This window comes from Microtus oregoni, unplaced genomic scaffold (assembly GCF_018167655.1).
Source record: "Microtus oregoni isolate MIOR12 unplaced genomic scaffold, Mior012 000086F_ref0000336, whole genome shotgun sequence".
Classification (NCBI taxonomy): Eukaryota; Metazoa; Chordata; class Mammalia; order Rodentia; family Cricetidae; genus Microtus; species Microtus oregoni.
This window is the reverse complement of record NW_024544552.1, coordinates 2,799,155-2,817,095: the sequence shown is the minus strand read 5'-3', so window position 1 is coordinate 2,817,095 and position 17,941 is coordinate 2,799,155. Positions and strand designations below refer to the sequence as shown.

Sequence of the window (17,941 nt, the reverse complement as noted above, 5' to 3'; positions counted from 1 at the left end):
CTGGCCCTAGATCCTTAGGTCAGTAAGGTAGGTTTTTACAGTGGACCACTGAATTTTCAATATATGGTACCATGTTCTAGCATTCCATACAGTTAAATTAAAGGTATTATACCTTAAGGGTGCTGAGATTTTGATGGAATACTTTCTTCTATTCCTTCTTCCCTTAAAAGGTTATAGTTGATTAAAAAGAAGGGTTTTAGGAAGAATTTATAGCCTGAACAAACCTTAAGCATGGGCTTTTTCCAAAAAAAGAAAACATTAGTTTAGGACAGACCTTCCTCTATAATGTCAAAACGAGATGTCTACTGCCTTGGCTGCAAGTAAGCCAAGCAATGTCCTTGGCTGACTCCTGGATTGGCAGAGAAAAGTTAAAAGCACATTTATTTTTCTTTTATTTTTTTAGAAGATATTTTTTTTTGAACATTCAGGGAAGTAGCTATGATTTGTAACTTATATTACATGGTATTCAATATTAAATGTAATTAAATGTATTCTTACTGTCAAATGGACGCAAATACACATAATGTATCTGCATAGGTAGAAAGGAGAGTGAACAGCCTGCTAGGTAATGTGCTCATCTGGTTGTCCTTTGTGTTTTGCAAGCATTCTCTTTGTTAATGACTCAAGAAAGAATAGAGAAATTAAAGTTAAAAGAGTGAAAAATGGTCATTCAGCTCTTATGATTTTTTTAGTTTACCATTTTTCTTCCTTTTTTAAGATCCAGCATTAGGAAAGAATTAAATAGCTTTCTACAACAAGGTTTTGAGCCACTGAAGAAAGGAAAGAGTTTGAAAGATTATACTTTACTAATTAGTTACCCAAGATGCTTTGGCTACATACATCTTGTAAGGAATGACAGAACTGCTTGGGCTCTCATCCTTTTCTTCTACGCTGTGGGGAACTTCAGCGTCCATCTATGGCTTGATAAAGCTTACCAGAGAGCGGTGGTAGAGCTTAAAATGTCCTTTGGTGTCAGGATCCCATTCCTTCCTGCAGTTTTCTTCTGTTTTATGAGGCTATTTCCTATTTAATTCTGGTTTCTTCTAAATATTTTGATCCTAACACATATATCTCTCATATGTATTTTATATATATATATATAAGCTTCTGTAGCCTGAACGTATTGAGAGGAATCTCTTAAGTTCAAGGTGTGTCTTCTCTGCCTGTGTTTCCTTTCCTTCAAAGGTCCCTCCTCTTGTCACCTGTAGTTAACAAGTTCAAACACTGGAATCTTAATAAAAAGTCTGCAGTGGGCACACAGTAAGTCAAAAAGGACCTGTAAATTCTTTCTTGATCAAAAATTATTGTCTTGCATTCTCTTCCAGAAAGATGCAGGGATGAATGCCCTCTTATAGCCAGCACTTGTTTCTCCAGAAGCATTCTACTGGCTGATTTGCTTTCAGCTTAGCCAGTACCAGGGTTTGTTGATTAATCTAGTGCCCGGGGGAAGAGATCTTTTTGGGTTGGGTGAGCCCCAGGCCAGAGTTTTTATGATTCTGAGAGATGTAGTGGCTGCCACTTCAAGTTTCTTTACTTGTTCTTGCCTTTATGTAAGCCAAATGGTTCGTGTGGTTCTTACTGTGTAGAAAGGAGCTGCGGGCTGTGTTCCCGCCACCCGGCTCCCTGCTGCCTGGCTAGCTTATGCCCCAAAATAATTACACAGAAACTGTATTCTTTTAAACACTGCTTGGCCCATTAGTTCTGGCCTCTTAATGGCTAATTCTCACATCTTGCCTAACCCATATTTAGTAATCTGTGTCACACCAATCTTACCGGGAAAGATTCAGCATGTCTGACCTGGCGGCTTGCTTCATCACGTCATGCCTCACTTCCCTTCTTCCCAGCATTCTGTTCTGTTTACTCCACCCCCCTATGTTCTAACCTATCAGGCCAAGCAGTTTCTTTATTAACCAATGAAATCGACAGATTGATATATGACACTTCCACATCATTACTGGTTTCCTCTGAGATAGTTTTGTTTTTTTGTTATAATCTTTCAGCATTGGAGGTCACCAGATTCCAGCCTAGGAGTAGAAGAAGCATTCTCTATATCATTAAGTAGAATGTTAGCATCAGAGGGATCTTAGACTATATTGCTCACCTTGCCCAGGTCTCCTAATTCTTGTTTTGGGATCCTTTGTTCCCATTCACGTTCACAAGGGACAAGAGTGGGAAATGATGTCAAGGAACAACTCCTTACTCCCCAAAGAGCACGTGATGCTTTATCCCATTCCCTGCACCCCCCCACCCCCTCCAGCCCAGTCCTCTAAAGCCAGAGTCTCGGCTAGAGCATTTGACAGGGTAAGTAAGCCCTGGAATCTAAACAGGTCTGGTGAGGTGACCAGGTCCCCGGCTCAGAAGCTCTCTGTCAGCTTCCCCTGCAGGCTCCAATTGAGGCACTGTATGTGATTTATTCTCTTGTCCTCTTGCCATTGGCTTTGTCCTTAGGCTAAGTTCCACCCAAGGAACTGTTCCTTTATGCTCTTATTTTCTCCGCTTGTTGGAAGCTCAAGAGTACAGGTCTTGAGCAAGACTTCATGAAGAAATGGATGAATGAGGTCAGGTCTGCATGTGTAAGTTGTGAGTATCCGTTGCTAACATTTTCATACTGGAGTTTGTTCTCTAGTGCATCCTTGGGCTACAGACTACACAGCCTAAACAACTGCAGTAAGCCTTCATGTGAAATCAGAGCAGAAGAGAACCAGGCTTTCTCTTTTACTCTTAGGCTGAGACTTAGATTTGGCCTTCTGAGAGTGTCTTACTTGTAAACTCAGAAAATGAAGTCATCCGAGTCTCTATGCCTGCCTTTCCTTTTCCTTAGCTGTGGTCCGAGTGTGCAGATAACAGCAGCCAAGCTTGGTCCAGAGAGAACCAGAAGAGACTTTTGCCAGGGGTTTATTTTCTTGGACTATAGAGCAGAAGCAAGGCGGGGTGCTTTTCCTATCTGTTCCTCATCTGACTAGAAGCCTAAAAATGCTTTAGCAGCTAGATCTGGGACTGGCTCTTCCGGTGCGGATGGGAACTGCTCTGCCCCGCCTTGCCCTGCCTGGTTAAGGAAGCTCATGTTTGCAAGTCAGACAGCAGAGGGCATGGATGATTTTAGACAAAAGGAAACTGTCTGAAACCCAATGTCTGCCATCCACTGTTTTTCTTCTGTTCAGTGAATGGGGGTGACTGAAATTGATTCAGTGGTGAAACTGCATGGGCTACATTGTCCTTCCCTGTAGTGAGTTTACTATGGCCGTAGGGCAGATAGCAGGATGTTGCCTTCTGTGAGCACTATAGTGCTCTTAAACAGTCCCAAACCTCCCTTACCCTGTCCCTTTAGTTCATCCTCCTTAGCCTCCCCATTCTCCACTTAGTAAACAGTCCCAAGTGGATATAATTGTTCTCCATTTTCTCTGGAAGTACAGGGTTGTTTGTTTTTTTTTTCATAATTGTTACTTGATGAAAGCCATTGATTTTTTTTTTTTTTTCCTTCCCCTCAGCCTTGGGAAAGTTGGAGCTTTAGACTGTGGTGTGAGTGAGGTTATGCACTGTATCTCAGTTACCTTGTGAAGCTGCAATATGCATGGCCCTTCATTCACTTGCTCCTGGGGCTCTGTCTGGGGATGTGGCCTCCCCTCATCTGTATATCGGAAATGATAGGCAGGCTGATTTTGTATCCGAGCTATTTGGTCTAGGCTCAGGTAGGTAGGTGGGCCTCTTTCAGGCCAGGTCATGGCAACTATTTAGCTCAGGCTGCTGTAGTTTTCACACTCTGCTCCTGTGTACTCCTTGAGCCACTGCTTTCTTTCCTCCCAAACCAGGTAAACTGTCTTGAGCCCCATCCTCACCTACCTGTCTTGGCAACCAGTGGCCTGGACCATGATGTGAAGATCTGGGCACCCACAGCTGAAGCGTCCACTGAGCTGACAGGGTTAAAGGACGTAAGTGAATGGCTGAAGGCATTCATTTGTAGAAACAAATGTGTAACTGTCACAGGAAGAACAGTTCTTTAAAGTCATTCTCTAACAGCTCTTCTGCTTCCTCTCACTGCCTCTGTGGAGACAGTCCTGAGCCAGAGAACAGCTCTGAAGTGCTTCTAGATAGTAGGTAGGAAGCATCCATAGGAAAAAACTGTTTTATGGTAGAATGTCCAGCCTTGCCAGTGACTGGCCTTCGACATCCTTTCCGAATCTAGGGCTACATTAGCTTAATGGTATCAGAAGGAATGTTTTATTGGAATTAAAGACACAGTCTGCTTATCCCACCCCATCCCCTCCCCTACAGTGCTGGGGATCGTACTCAGTCTTGCACATGCACTACCACTGAGCTACAATCTAGCTAGCCCCTTGGTTTTCAGAGACAAGCTTTTTTTTTTTTTTTTTTTTTGGTTTTTTGAGACAGAGTTTCTCTGTAGCTTTGGAGCCTGTCTTGGAGCTAGCTCTGTAGACCAGGCTGTCCTTGAACTCACAGAGATCTGCCTGTCTCCCAAGTGCTGGGATTAAAGGTGCACGCCATCACCGCCAGAGACAAGCTTTTAATGAGTAGCTCAGGCTTGGTCTTGAATTTGATCCTCCTATCTCCACCTTCCAGTGCTGGGTTATAGTCATGCAAACAGCAGCGCCAGTCTTGTTAATCAAGCCTGGGTTTCTATTAATTATTATCCCTTCTCCTAACTCTTTTGGGTTCCAGGTGATAAAGAAGAACAAGCGAGAACGGGATGAAGATAGCTTACATCACACTGACTTGTTTGATAGTCACATGCTTTGGTTTCTTATGCATCACCTGAGACAGAGACGTCATCATCGGGTAAGCCTTCATCGGGTCAGTATTAGTTGGAAGTGAGTTCCCAAGGATTATGTTCCTTTGAAGAAGCCTAAGCACACTTCCTTACTATATTAAAGAGGAATGGCATGGTCTCAGTTGGGTGTCTCATCCACTGGCCTTTTATCCCTATTAGACCAACTAGCACCTTATATGCAGAGGCTTATGGGTGGGAGGGGTAGAGAAGAAATGATTGCTCTGGGTGACCTGTGTTAACTTCATGCTAAAAGAGGTCTAGAGCAGGGTTCAGACAATGAAGCTTTATTGAAAACGCAGCCCTACTTGTTCTCTCTACTATCTGTGGCTGCTTTCATGTTACAGAGGCAGAGCTGAAAAGAGACCATATGCCCACAAATATTTACAGTCTGGCCTTTTAAGAAAAATTCTGAGCCAGGCACAGTAGTAGCTACTGGGGAGGCCAACCTAGGACGATTGGGAGTAACAGGTCGCACTAGGTTATTTAATTTAAAAAAAAAAAAATTCTAGATCTAAGGTCTTGTCTTTGATCCAGGGGACATTACTAACAAGGATTTCCCATCCTACAGCGCTGGCGAGAACCTGGGGTTGGGGCCACAGATGCGGACTCTGATGAGTCTCCCAGCTCCTCAGACACATCGGACGAGGAGGAGGGCCCTGACCGGGTGCAGTGCATGCCATCCTGAGGCCCCAAACTTAGGAGGGATGGGCTGGGGCTGCCAACCCGATCCTGCCTGGGCAAGTCTTTTTCAATCCCAGGCCCTTATATTCATCAGAAATGCACTTTGGACTTTAAGATATCTGAGAAGGACAGACCACAGGAGAGTGAGCCAGCAGAGAGCCCCTAGGAGTGAGAGACGGCCGGTATGAGCTTCCATGGAAAGGTGCAAAGGACTCAACAGAAACAGGCCTCTCCCTGAAGCCTTTGTTTAGGGGAGAGAAACAAAGCCTTTTGTTAAACTGGCTTGGATAGGAAATGGGGCTTATTTTTCTTTAACCTCCCTTGTTTCTTTTGTGGGGGGTGGGGGAAGGACTGGCTGGTCAGTACCAAGGGGCCAGAGAAGAGGGTAGGAATGCCACTCTCTTTGGTTTAGGTTTTTCACTTTTTTTCCCCCCTCCTTTTTTTTTTTTTTTTTTTAAAGAAGTCTGAACAGTTCCATTGTTTTTTGCCCCTGAGCAAACACATCCCAGGACTGTTTTATTTTTTTCTTTTTTCTGGGAAATCTTTAAACGTCCCTAACTATCCCAGTACTCTTTTCTTCCCTTTCCACTGTACTTATTCTCTGTACTTATCACAGTGTGTACACTTGACTAGGTATCCTCCATTTTGTCATCTTCATCCCAGCACCCTCTAAATGGGGGTCTGTGATGGAGTTTGTGGAGAAGTGGGGTGGGGGCATGAGGTGGAAAAAAACAGGAAGAGTTACCTCTGTTTTGTTTTGAATTGTTCAGTGGCAGCAATTTCCCTGTCCCTATCACTGTTAGAGGCCTAATTTTATATCTATAAATATATTAAAAAGCAAGTTAAACTTGGATGTATCAAGTTAAAATTATTGTCAAAAGTTTAAATACCTATATATTCTCTATGAATACAATGCAATAAAGGGACTTAAAGGAAGAATGAGCGAGAGTGATGATATAGAGGGGACACATGCGGCCAGTTTCCATTTATATATGGCTGTCAGAGCCTGGGGCTTACCTTTAGTTCTTACAAGGCTCAAAAATGCAAGAAAATTTAGCTGTGCCCTTCTCTGCCTTGGTGCAGCGGTATGAAAAAACAAATTCCTCTCAACCTTGCCTCAGGTCTCCTAATTCCCTTAAGTCTTGTAAGGGATCCCAAGATTGCTCCTCTCATTGGAGGCTGGCCTGTCTTTAAAACATGGGCCGAAGTGTGACTTCCGAGGGCACCACTGCTATAGGCCTTACCCTGGATCTGTGGATGACAGAAAGCACACTCGACCCCTGGCCTTTAGCTGCTTGATTCTTTAAGCCATTCAACTCCATACCAGCTCCCTTCTTAATGGAAAGATGAAGGGAAAACTTCCTGTGAATTGAGGGACAAGCCAGTAATTGGAAGGTTATTCTGGTGACTGGGGTGTAGACACCCGTCTTAACCATTGGCCATTGAGTGTTAAAGTCCCTGTTGAATTCTTGCCCTAAATGCTTTTGCTGCTATTTCTTTGCCCCTAGTTTTCACAAGGTTCAATCAGGAATCCTGTATCATGGGTCGGTTCAATTTGACCAAACTGGGCCAGGATGAAGGGGGAAAGAGCCTCCTGCCCCTTTCCTAGCAGCTCAGACCAGATCCAGTACTGTACTTCCTGAGGCAGGGAGTGGAGGAAGCTAGTACTCTCATGTCCTCACTGCTAGCGGGAGTATGAGGTGGGCTTAAAACCATGCACTCTGGAATTTGTTGTATTTTCTCTCAGTAAAGCTTTTCCCCCCTCGACTACTGCTTTGTGTGGTATGTGGTCCATCTATTTGTGACAGAGAACTTTGGTTCCTTCCAGTATAAATGCTTGATTCTGCCAAAGTCCCTGTTTCTAATGCTTGAGCTACAGAAAAATGTTTTAGTGGGATGGGCCTGTTTATGCCAGTGCCCTTGATTCATACTGAAGTGAATGATAATAGGGAAAACATGGCTACATGTCCCCTCCCAGTCATTCAGACGTTTCCCAACTCTTAATGACCCACAGAAATTCTAGAACCAGTCAGGTACAGTACAGTCAGTCACCTTTATTCCAGGGTTAGAACAAGGCCGTGCATGCTGCAGACAGGAGCACAGGCTAGGGGCAACCTCACGGCAGCACAAGGATAGCAGGGTAGGTCAGTCTATTAGGGCAGGTTAGTCTATTTAAAGTTTATTTTTTTGCCTTACAGAGAAACTGCTGAAAAGCACCCTCTCTCTTCTCCCGTTTCTCCCATAAATAAGGAAAGCTCCGTCTCACTCTCATACCATCCCAGATGGAAGGATGGTTTATGCTTACTTCCTTTCTCCCAGCTGTACAAGTCTCTATTTTCTTAAAGGAGAAGCCAGACAGGACTAGGGAGACTTAGGAAAGACCTTTAAGGCAAAACTGGAGTCTTGGAGGTGTGTGTGTTAAGGCAGGTGTCTGCAGCAGTGGCCAGAGGGGATGGGCAGACTGGGCTGGGCTAGGAGTTGAATGCACTAGCTGGCCAGTCTGGCTTCTTCCTCTTCTGACAGCCTGGCCTCCCCTCCTGTGAAGCTTTGCTCCCACATCCTAGAAGCTCCTACCTTCAACTTCCTCTAAATAGTCTCTGAGCTCACATGTAAATTTAATGTTTGCTGTGGTTGGTTTAAATGCTTTCTTTTCCATTTGGGCTATGTAACAATTTGGCTCTGTCACTCCCTTCACTGTGACAATCCCCTCCCACTCCTGCTCTGGCCTAGACAATAAGTTAATGCCAAAAACCACAAAAAAAGGGCAGACATGGCAGTGCGGGTTTAATATACATATATGTAGAATATATATGTACACACAGTTAGCACGGTCAAGATGGGGAAGGGCATCTTGGGACAGGTAAGAGGCTGGGTTCACTCACTGTACTCTGTGACTTGGCGGCATCCACAAACCCAAATGAGAAAGGTTACCAAGTCCCTTCCTGGATTGAATTAGGGTGGTAATCAGCGCAAAGGAAACCACTGTAATTAACTCCTTTTTTGGGGTATTCCAGAATGTGAAGGCTACCTACAATATCCATATTGGGACCCTTAGGTGTGGGCAGGTTGAGGTTAAAACCTACAGATCTCATTCCCCAACCTCCTTAGGCTCAGGGTCAGTATATTCAACAGTCTCTATTTAGGAATAAAGGAGTAGAAAGTGGGCCTGTCTCTGCCTGCATCCCTATCTCAGGCTCAGTAGTGCTTGGTCCCAGCATAGTCTCTCCAGAGCAGAAGTTGGGGACATCAAATGCTGGCTTTTCCATGGGGTTTGATTTTGGGGGGCGGCCAGGAAAGGATCTAGTGGTCTTCTCATTAAGATTTCTGGCTCATACCCATCCCAGGCCCATGACAAGGGCATAAAAGAGGGCCTACTGGCGCTCAGGACTTCAGCCTAAGGAACAGCAGGAAGCTGGACTCCAGCCAGTCCAGCAGAGATTTACAAACACTGAATTCTGGCTTTGCTTTCCCCTTCCAGGTAGAGGTTGAGTTGCCTCTTACCTTCCTTCCCCATTGGTTTTCTTTAGCTCTAACCATCTCTCCCATACCTCATCTTTACCTTAACTCCTCAGTGCAGGAAAATGCAGGTCCTTTCTGCTTCCATACTTTAAAGATGTGGGGGAAGAGTGGAGGAAAGGGGAGGAGGAGGAATGTGCCGATTTCTATTTACATAGAAATAGCTTCCACCTCCCCTATAGTGGGGAAATTAAGCCCCCCCTCCCCTGACTCCAGTCCCCTCATGAGGAGGAACTAGATGAGCTAGACAGACAGACAGCCAGAGCGTGTGAACACGCACACACACGCGCAAAGTAAGGGGGTTAGGACCAAGTTAGTAAGTGGGTACAGGGCAGGGGGAGTGCCCTAGCCCCTCCCGGTGAGGATGGGGAAGGGAGTGGTCTGATGAAGATCAACCTTCCTCTTCTTCCTCCCCCTTGCTCAAGCCTTCTTTGGTGGGGGAGCCAATTTGATGATTTCTTCCTCAGAGGGCTGCCGGATAATGTCTGGAAAAGCAAAGATGGGTGTGTCCAGGGATAGAAGTTATCCAGGCAGGCCCATTGAGCATCCATCTCCACTCCCCAAATTCAGGGTATTCTCCACTCTTAAGAATATAGTCAGAGAAGAAAAGCAGCAGTGTAGCTATGCCCAAGGCATGGCCTGTTACCTTTGTACTTCTTGGCACTGGGGATACGGGTTAGCTTGGTGTCCAGCTCATCCTCTTCCGAGATCTTCAGCACGCGGGTTCTGTAGTCGACCACCATAGTGAGTAGGTCAGGACGACGGGATATCTCAAAGATGTGCTCAATGTAGGAGAGGTTGTCTGGAGGAAGGCAGCTTGAGTCAGAACTTGGCGACAGAGGTCAGCTTCTACCCTGTCAAACTGGTATTCTTGAACCAACACTGACTGCTTACATTGGTTACTTGGAGGGGACAACAGTGAAAGAAGGGGGTGCTAAGCCAGTAAAAGGAAGCTTGCGGCAGCCATGCAATTCTGAGGACTGATCTAGGTAGGACAGGTGTCAATGAAAGTTTCTAGGGCATAAATGGGAAATAATGACTAGATATCAAGTCCATCCTTGGGAAGGGACAATAGAAAAACTGCCTTCAAAATTAGCCCACACCCATTCTGTCCTTTTTCCATTTTCTTTTCAAATGAGTATCGGAATTTGAGACACCACATGTGGAAAAGGATGAGATTTAGAGCCAATCAAAAATGTTCTGTGTCCAGTAAGAAAAGCTACTTAGAGAAAGCACTGACAAAGACAGGGCGGTTTGTGAAGATTGTGTATGCCTCCTGCCCTGATTGCTGCAATAGTCTTGCAGTCCTCCTTCAGTGTCCCTCCCTGCCATCTATCATACTAGAGCCAGAAGAGTTCATACAAAGGACTCTGACTTCCCTTTCAGACCCATCTAACTCAAGATTTACATTCTCAGGTAATCAGAACCAATCTTTTTAAGTCCAGCTAAGGTTCTCTGGGTTCTGCTTTAGGAATCCCACTTGCCTTGGGGGGATGGTCTATTATTATCATTGTGTATGAGTGTGGCCAAAGTACATGGAGGTCAGAGGACAACTTTGAGGAGTTGGTTCCCTCTTTGACTGTGAGCCCTGGGCTCTTGGTGGGCACGCATGGCAAGTGCTTTTACCTGTTACTCTGCCGGCACTTGAGACGGCCTCACACATTTCTCCCTGCAAGCCCCAGCTGCGTGTTACTGCTCTAATCAGTGCCTCCCTCCTACTGTTAAAAAGCAGCAGCCTCTAAAAGTAGGTAAGAAAACATTAGAACTATGGCTTTAAGTTTTACCACAATAGCACAGGAGTATCAAAAAACATTTTGTACTAAAAAGGGCCACAAAGGAAGCATGTCTCTAATGATTACTGCCCTAGAACCCTGTCTGTCTCTTAAGAGTGTATCATTTACCCTGCCCCGTCATAAGGTTTCACTTTGTGTAAGAGGCTTGTGTTAGTTTGTTTCTATTTGCTGAATGAACAGAGCCCCCACAACCTTTGTCCAGCTTGTTGTGGCTCTCCAGGAAGCTAAACCAGGCACTGCCTGTAGTGATCTCCTCACTCTTCTCACTGGGGATGTCCTCCTTGCAGGCTGACTTGAGCTGTTCCAGATCTTCAAGGGTGATGTTGTTGGTCAGGTCCTGAAGGAGAGTCCCGTACTCTGCCATGACTGGAAGTCAGGGTAATAAAGGGAGAGAAAGCTGAACTTAGTGTATGGGGTTCACTTGCTGCCAGCCCATCCCCAGCAGCACGCACACACGAGAGCACTTTTGTCCCGCCAGGATGGTATGTACCTAAAATGTGAAGGTTCAGGAGAGCAGATCTGGAGGGAGAAAAGGAAAACCTCTGACATACAAGAAGAAACTTAGGAAAGCTAGGAGCCATCATGGAGTCTAGAGTGACAGGCCACACACACCCCATACACAATCTTTTTCTTTTTTCCCTCCCTTAACAGTAACCCTGGCAACAGCTCCCCTGCCTGAGAAGGCGGTTGCCATGGCAACATTCTCCAGACTTTCTTGCGGTCTCCCTCCCAATTGCCCCACCTACCTACAACTCCTCCCCCTGTCACAGGCTTGCCTAGCATTGAGACACTAAAAGGTTTGGTTGAAGCCCCGCGCATTCCATCTTCCGTTCTTCCCCAGAAGCAAAGGGTTCCTCATTTCAACTTCCCACCACCCCGCCAATGACTCATTTTGGATGGATGCCTAATTACTTGGTCTGATGGATCCCTGTCCCCCCATGCTTACCCCTGCATTAGATTATTAGGTCTTAAAGTAGCAGGGAGCAGTGGGCCACCCCCACCTTTGTGAAGCCCATTTTCTCCCTTTATAGTTTACTGGGCCCCAACCCAGCCCTTCTAGCCTTTGTGCTCTGCCTGCAGCCCCCGCGCCCAAGAATACCAAGCGGCTGGCCCTGGCCCCTTGCCCGGTTCCCAGGCAGGCTGGGTGATGGGGGAGGGGAGTTTGGATGTAGCTTTCAGAAATCTGGCAGGAAGGGGGCTGCTAACCTTTTATCAGCATCCTCTGATGCTACCTCCAACCTGGCCGCCTACAGGCAAGGCTAAACCTGCCATTGGCCTCCATACCTCTCATGATCCTCAGTTGAGGAAGGGAGCACTCAAGGACACCCTTCACTAAAATAGGGACAATAGCTAAAATAGAAAGGTCAGACCTGGGGCTGGTGAGATGGCTCAGTGATTAAGGGCACTGGCGGTTCCTCTAGAGGACCTAGGTTCAATTCCCAGCACCCACATGGCAACTCAAAACGGCAACAACTCCTGTTCCAGGGGATCCAAAACTCTCACCCAGACATATAAGCAGGCAAAACACCAATGTATATTTTTAAAAAAAAAGGTCAGACCTTAGAATGAACTTTATAGATTTGATAAAATGTAAAACTCCAGTGGTATGCTAAGTGACTGAGCATAGTGACCTATGCCAACATTTGGCAGTCTAAGGCAGAATTGCTGCAAGTTTAAAGTCATCCTGAACTACATAGCAAAACCTTATTTCAAGTAAGGAACTGATTTTTGCAATGGAGTATATTTTTATGTTTGGAAAATTAAAGCATTAAAAAAGTGACTACATAAACATTCTGTGGCTAGACCAAAAGGTGGGCAAGAAATTGTCTGGCCTTGGACCTGACCAGAGCTGCCCATGCATCACCCAATACTGACCTGAAACTTGTAGATCAAAGGAGCAGGTTGATAAACCTGTTTTGTTTCTAGCCTCTCTTGCAAGGGAACTGAGGCAGAGCCATGGACATTGCATAAGTATGGGCCCAGAAGACCTTATTCTCAGCCCCCTACTTGGACCAGAATAAACTCAGAATAATACTTTACCTCGGTGGCAGGCACCGTGACACAAACAGACAATAAGCCAGACAGCAGGGCTAGCACGATCCGTGGAAGAATTGGTCAGAAACACTTTTACTTGCACACCAGGTGCCACCAGACAGAAGGGCCCAGCGGTGGTCCTACCAGGCAGGGCCAGGGACAATGCTCTCTGACTGTCAGCACCAGGAACCATCTCTGCCTTGAAATCTAGGTCACATAGCAGCAAGCTGGAGCCCAGCCCCGCCTCCACTGATAATCCTAGGGCAGAAAAGGGGGTGTGGGGGAGGGGCTGGAAGAGTAGCATAGGATGGAGACCAGAAGACCCTGCCCCAAAGAAGGCATCAGGACCAAAGTCTCAGTGGAAAAGGGGTCATACTGCCTTGATGTCACGGGGAAGAGGAGTTTGTAAATACGAGAGCTGCTGTAGGAGGAACGTGTGTAGCTGTGTGTGACTCGGGAGGAGTGAAGATTTAGGGCTCTGGATCTAAAACACAGATCTGCCAGGGAGGTAGGCGGGAAGGGATTAATGTGTGTAACATACACACCCACAAAGGTTGGGGGCAGCGGCTAGGAGCTTTCCAAGAGTAATAGATACAAGGAGGCCCTTAAGAGGAATGTGGGTAGGGATATATAAGGTGGCTAGGGAGAGACTGTACAGACATGTTTGCACGCACTTGAGTTTTCCTAGGGGAAAACAGGTATATGGCAGAGTGGGTGTTCTGGTAACTAGCTGTGAGCTTCTGGGGGACGTATGTTTGTGTTAGAACCGGCTGAGAGTATGCAAGAAAGTGCAGACTCCAATCCAGAGGGGTGAGGAAACCCACAATGTGACAGGAGAGCTGGCCTTGGGAAAGGCTGTGCATGAGGAATTCAGTGGATGTGTGTGTGTGGGGGGGGGGGGGGACGGGACGCTAGGCAGAGTCCACAAGGCTGTAGCCTCCACTCAGCTGTTACCATAGCAACCTCTGTTCAGAGTTAACCCCCCCCCCCCATCATCAGGACAATGACACCACCAATGGGAAGAGTATGGAGAGGGCTAAGGGACAGAAAAGAGGACTAGGGTCTCTTGAGGAAGCAGAGTAAGGAGAGTCTGAAGTTGCTATTTGCCCATGGCAGGTGTGACAGGCAAAAAGCAGGGCAGTTAGGGAACTTTTTAAGGGTACAGACAGGAGGACTCTCCCCTACATGACTTTTGGGTTTCACTAATCAGCTATTACCCCTGGCTGGTCAGTCTGGTAGGGCTTGGCAGAGCTTGCCTCTTTCATCCTCACCAAAGATTGAGAATTCGTAAGGGCCTATCAAGAAGTCTGCCTTCCTGGCTCTGGAAATTCTCATCTCTGGAGCAGCACAGGGGCCGTCTCAGGAGCGCCGGGTGGAGGCCACTCTTGGGACAGGATACCAGGACAGGAACTGGAGCTCAGGCTGCAGGAAGTCAGTTCCCTTCCCTCTCGTCTCATTCTGTATTCTGCTCATTGCTTCCTCACACCTTCCTTCCTTCCTTCCTTCCTCCCTACCTCTCCGAAAGTGGCTCTAGGCAGAGCCCTGACGACTGAGGGTGCAGGAGAAAGGGGCCTTTATGTGCGGATTGGGAAGATAGCATTAGACAAGGAAGTCGTGTGTTGCTCAGAGAAGCCTCGCAAATGGACAAGCACCTGTAGTGGAGGTGCAGCACCAGAATTACTTCTGAGCATTCTGACACTAATCTGTGGCCGCTTATCCCCTTTCCCCAGCATTTGGTTCCACAGAGGAAATTTAAAAAGGAAGCCTAAGGATTAGATTTTACCCCTTCCTCCACATCTGTTACAGCTGCTGGCCGTTGAGGGGAGGGGCCATCCTGTGCAGATGCAAGGACCTGAAGGTCCCTTTAATAGGCAGGAGGGGATTCCTAGGCACTCACTCAAGTCAGTTGGTCTTGTCTGGAACTGGAAGCTGGAGGAAGTAATCAACGGAAACAGGTGGGAAGGGAGGGTGCTAGGGTTGGAGCCATTGTGATGTAAGTGATGTCTGGGCCCCAAATCCAGGCAGTTTCTTTCTTTGGGTATCTTAGCTGAGTTCTTCCCCTAACTTTTTTGTCTAGCTTTGGATAGCTCGGCCACCCTTCTCCCTGTAACAAACAGTTCCAGGTCAGCCTGGGAGGACGGCTCTAAAATGTTCACCTAGGAAGAAAAACAGGTTGCCTCTGGGACTGCAAAGGGCCATGCCCAAGATGGAGGTGGCCAAAGATAGCTGGCATTGGATTAGGCAGGGCAGAAGAGGGCTTCACGACTGTGAACAGGGAATGGACCCTGTGGCTCTCCCTCTAGACTGACTGTTTATGTCTTTCGCAGCTTTGTCCCTTCTCATCTATTTCCTTTCTCCTTCGTCAGTTTTGGTTTCTTTTTCCACCTCCTTCAGCTACCTTTTTTAGCCCCACTTTGGAGGACCAGGCAAGCACTCTCCCACTGAGCTAAGTTCCCAACCCCCTTTTACTCTTTCCACGGGCACTCATACCTTCCATCTCTCCCGATGCACTCATCCCATTTGCAGATAGCCATGGACACATTTGAATTTCATGAGACTCAGAGTCCCCACCCAAATACTCAGGGCTACCATAAGGAGGAGATCCGCTTCCCCACTGAAAAGGAAAAAGGTTGACAGGAGGGACTATATGATGGTTGGCTGCTGCCTAGCTAGTGAGGAAGACTAGCTGGACTATCTTCACATTGTACGTGAAGATCTGTGTGTGAGGTCGTGTGAGTCTGTGACCTTATGTATGAAGTATATGTATGTACACCTGCTGAGCACAGGTGTCGTATAAGTAGTAGGCAACCGGAGAAGCTGGCAGCCTAGGGCATGCTGGCAGTTTCCTCATTGGAGTGTTTAACCGCAAAGGGAAGAGCAATTAACACTAATCGCTCATCCAGCCTGGGGGCCAGACACAACCTCGAGAAACAAGACACAAATGTTCACGTGTTCCTTCTAACTCCCTGCTTTCTTCACCCTTCCTAACTTCTGGTCCTCTTTAGCCTACTCTCCAGCATTCTCCGGTTCCTCTGGGCACCCTTCTCTCTCCCTTCCTCTCCACGGTTCACTCTGGATCTATCCCTTTTTCCATGTCTACCTTCTCACACATTCCTCTCTCCTCTCTCTCTCTCTCTCTCTCTCTCTCTCTCTCTCTCTCGTTCTCTTTCCCCACCCTCCCTCTAACTTGGGTTCCTTCCGTGGCTGACTCATTCTTTTCACCCTCTCCCTTGCTTCTGCTCCCTCCTCCATCCTTTGGCCACACTGATGCCCAGAATCTAGCCACTCCCAGGTACTCCATGCTCTAAACGGGCAGTCAGCAAGAAAGGTCACAGGAAGCCCCTCACCCAGGTGAGAGCACAGGCTCACCAGTCTTTGAGGTATTGTCTGCTAAAGCTGTCCATAAAATCTAGGTGCGTTTGTGGACAGCGGCCGTTTACATCCACTACTCAACATTCCTCTTAAGAGAGGGTATCTTCGAGTCGCCGGTCACGGAGACTCCACACGGAAGGCAATGGGTTGTGGTGGGTGGGTGTATGCGTAGTGCAAGGATGTTGTGATTTGGTTTGTATGAGAGGATGTGTGTAAGTCACATGGGTGTGTGTCACCGTGTGGTTGGCTTTTTTCCTTAAAGGTGTGTTGTGTCCCTGTCGGGTTTGACACTGATTTTTTTTTTAAATTAGGGTCTTTACGTAGTCTACATCATTCCTCTGCTCCCGCAGCTCCTACCTCCTTCCCTCCCGGCAAGCTTCCACCAATCTCACTCTCCCCAGACGCAGTAGGCTGGGTGTGAGAGCACACCTACCAGCTGCCTGCTGCCTGAGGAGCTGATGCTGGGCTGAGCTGAGCCCGGAGACCGCCTGCAGAGGCGAGTCCGAAGCAACAGCGAGGAGGGAGGGGCGGGAGCTGGCCTGGCCAGGCCGGCTGGGCGGGAAGCAGGCTACATCCTAATCCCCAGGCCCCATAGGACTCCCAAACTGCTGTTCAGCGCGGAATGGGCAGACGAAGCCACTCTGCCTGCAGCACAATCCAGACTCTGAATACACCGGCATAAACCCCACAGGGCCTGACACTATGGACCTGTCTGAATCCTCACGCTCCCCTATTTATCCCCCGGGTTCAGAATTGTGACCTCTCTAGACCCAGACCCCCAATCTACCTCCACCCCACGACACATCTCCCCTTTGCCCCTCTCACCGCCTCAGGAGCTGAGCGCTCAGGGTGCGGGCACTCGTGGGTCCCCGGTTCCTAAGCAGCGTATGGAGCCTGCTCCTTGGCTCCTGCCGCCGCTGCCGCCGCTCCTGCCGCCGCCGCCTCTTCCGCCCGTGGAGCAGAGCCTGAGCCCAGCACCGCCTCACCCCACCCGGCTGGCCGGTGATGTCAGAGCCGGGGAGGGGCGGGGGGCGGGGAGCGGCGAGAGAAGGGGGAGGGGAGGCAGGAGGGGGACATGGACTGTGGGCTGGGGTTCTGGAAGACTCCTAGATGCAGACAGCACTGGACTGGAGTATGGACTCTGCCTCTTCCACTTCAACTGTGGAACGGTCCTCAGATTAATTTGTCCACAGTAGGTTGCTTTTCTGCCCTTTGACTTTTGGATGATCACGGTGGCTAGGACCCCTGGAAAGCGGAAGAAATTGGATTGGGGGTTTTGGAAGGCCTGTGACCTCTGGGTTCTCTTGCTTTAGTATTTGGAAAAGCCTCCTTTCTGGCCTTATAGGTCATAGGAGCAGTAGAAAATGACCAAGTTTATCCATGCTAGGAATAGAAATGGGGATGGGGGGTGGGGAGGAGCCACAACAGGATAATAATCTCTTTTACTTGGCCTGGAGCCATGATCTCTTCTGGATAATAGCAGCTGGACCCCTGTGCTCCTCCCGCCTTGCCTTTCCCAAATAAACCCTGACACACTCACCCCCTACACACACACACACACACACACACACACACACACACAATGATGTAATTTTATTTTCTGGGGAAAAAAGCCACGAGCTCAGCATGCAAATATAGACAACTAACAAAGCCACACTTAGCTGTCTCCTAGCTCTGTCCCTCTGCCTAGGCCCAGTGTGATAATTCTCACTTCCCCTCCACCTCAGGGACTTTCCTCCCCCACATTCTCAGCCAGACT

The 17,941-nt window shown here is 47.7% G+C and overlaps 2 protein-coding genes across 7 annotated transcripts in view; one reads left to right on the top strand and one right to left on the bottom strand.

Moving 5' to 3' along the window:
- Dcaf8 (DDB1 and CUL4 associated factor 8) overlaps positions 1-7,234 on the top strand; it is a 38,504-nt gene extending 31,270 nt beyond the window's left edge. For all 5 annotated transcript variants that reach the window (XM_041643543.1, XM_041643542.1, XM_041643544.1 and 2 more), the window contains 3 exons: positions 3,810-3,929; positions 4,678-4,794; positions 5,355-7,234. In XM_041643543.1, coding sequence (XP_041499477.1) covers positions 3,810-3,929; positions 4,678-4,794; positions 5,355-5,471 — 354 coding nt within the window. In that variant the 3' untranslated portion in view covers positions 5,472-7,234. The remainder of the gene's footprint in view (positions 1-3,809; positions 3,930-4,677; positions 4,795-5,354) is intronic.
- A 267-nt stretch (positions 7,235-7,501) lies between these two features.
- Positions 7,502-17,165, bottom strand: Pea15 (proliferation and apoptosis adaptor protein 15). 2 transcript variants are annotated; one of them, XM_041643547.1, is made up of 4 exons: positions 17,008-17,165; positions 10,969-11,142; positions 9,630-9,785; positions 7,502-9,468 (listed from the first exon to the last, which is right to left on the bottom strand). In XM_041643547.1, the coding sequence occupies exons 2-4, from the start codon at positions 11,138-11,140 to the stop codon at positions 9,404-9,406; spliced, it is 393 nt and encodes a 130-aa protein (XP_041499481.1). In that variant the 5' UTR covers positions 11,141-11,142; positions 17,008-17,165; the 3' UTR covers positions 7,502-9,403. The 2 variants fall into 2 exon arrangements, with proteins under 2 accessions (XP_041499481.1, XP_041499480.1); XM_041643546.1 differs by lacking the exon at positions 17,008-17,165 and adding an exon at positions 15,301-15,401.
- Between the last annotated feature and the right edge of the window lie 776 nt (positions 17,166-17,941).

Coding starts and splice junctions, on each gene's coding strand:
- Pea15 (XM_041643546.1), bottom strand. CDS start 15,352: ATGTGTCCATGGCTATCTGCAAATGGGATGAGTGCATCGGGAGAGATG. Junction 9,786..10,968: donor CCACAACAAGCTGGACAAAG/GTTGTGGGGGCT, acceptor GCCTTCCTCCAG/ACAACCTCTCCTACATTGAG. Junction 9,469..9,629: donor CAGTGCCAAGAAGTACAAAG/GTAACAGGCCAT, acceptor TTGCTTTTCCAG/ACATTATCCGGCAGCCCTCT.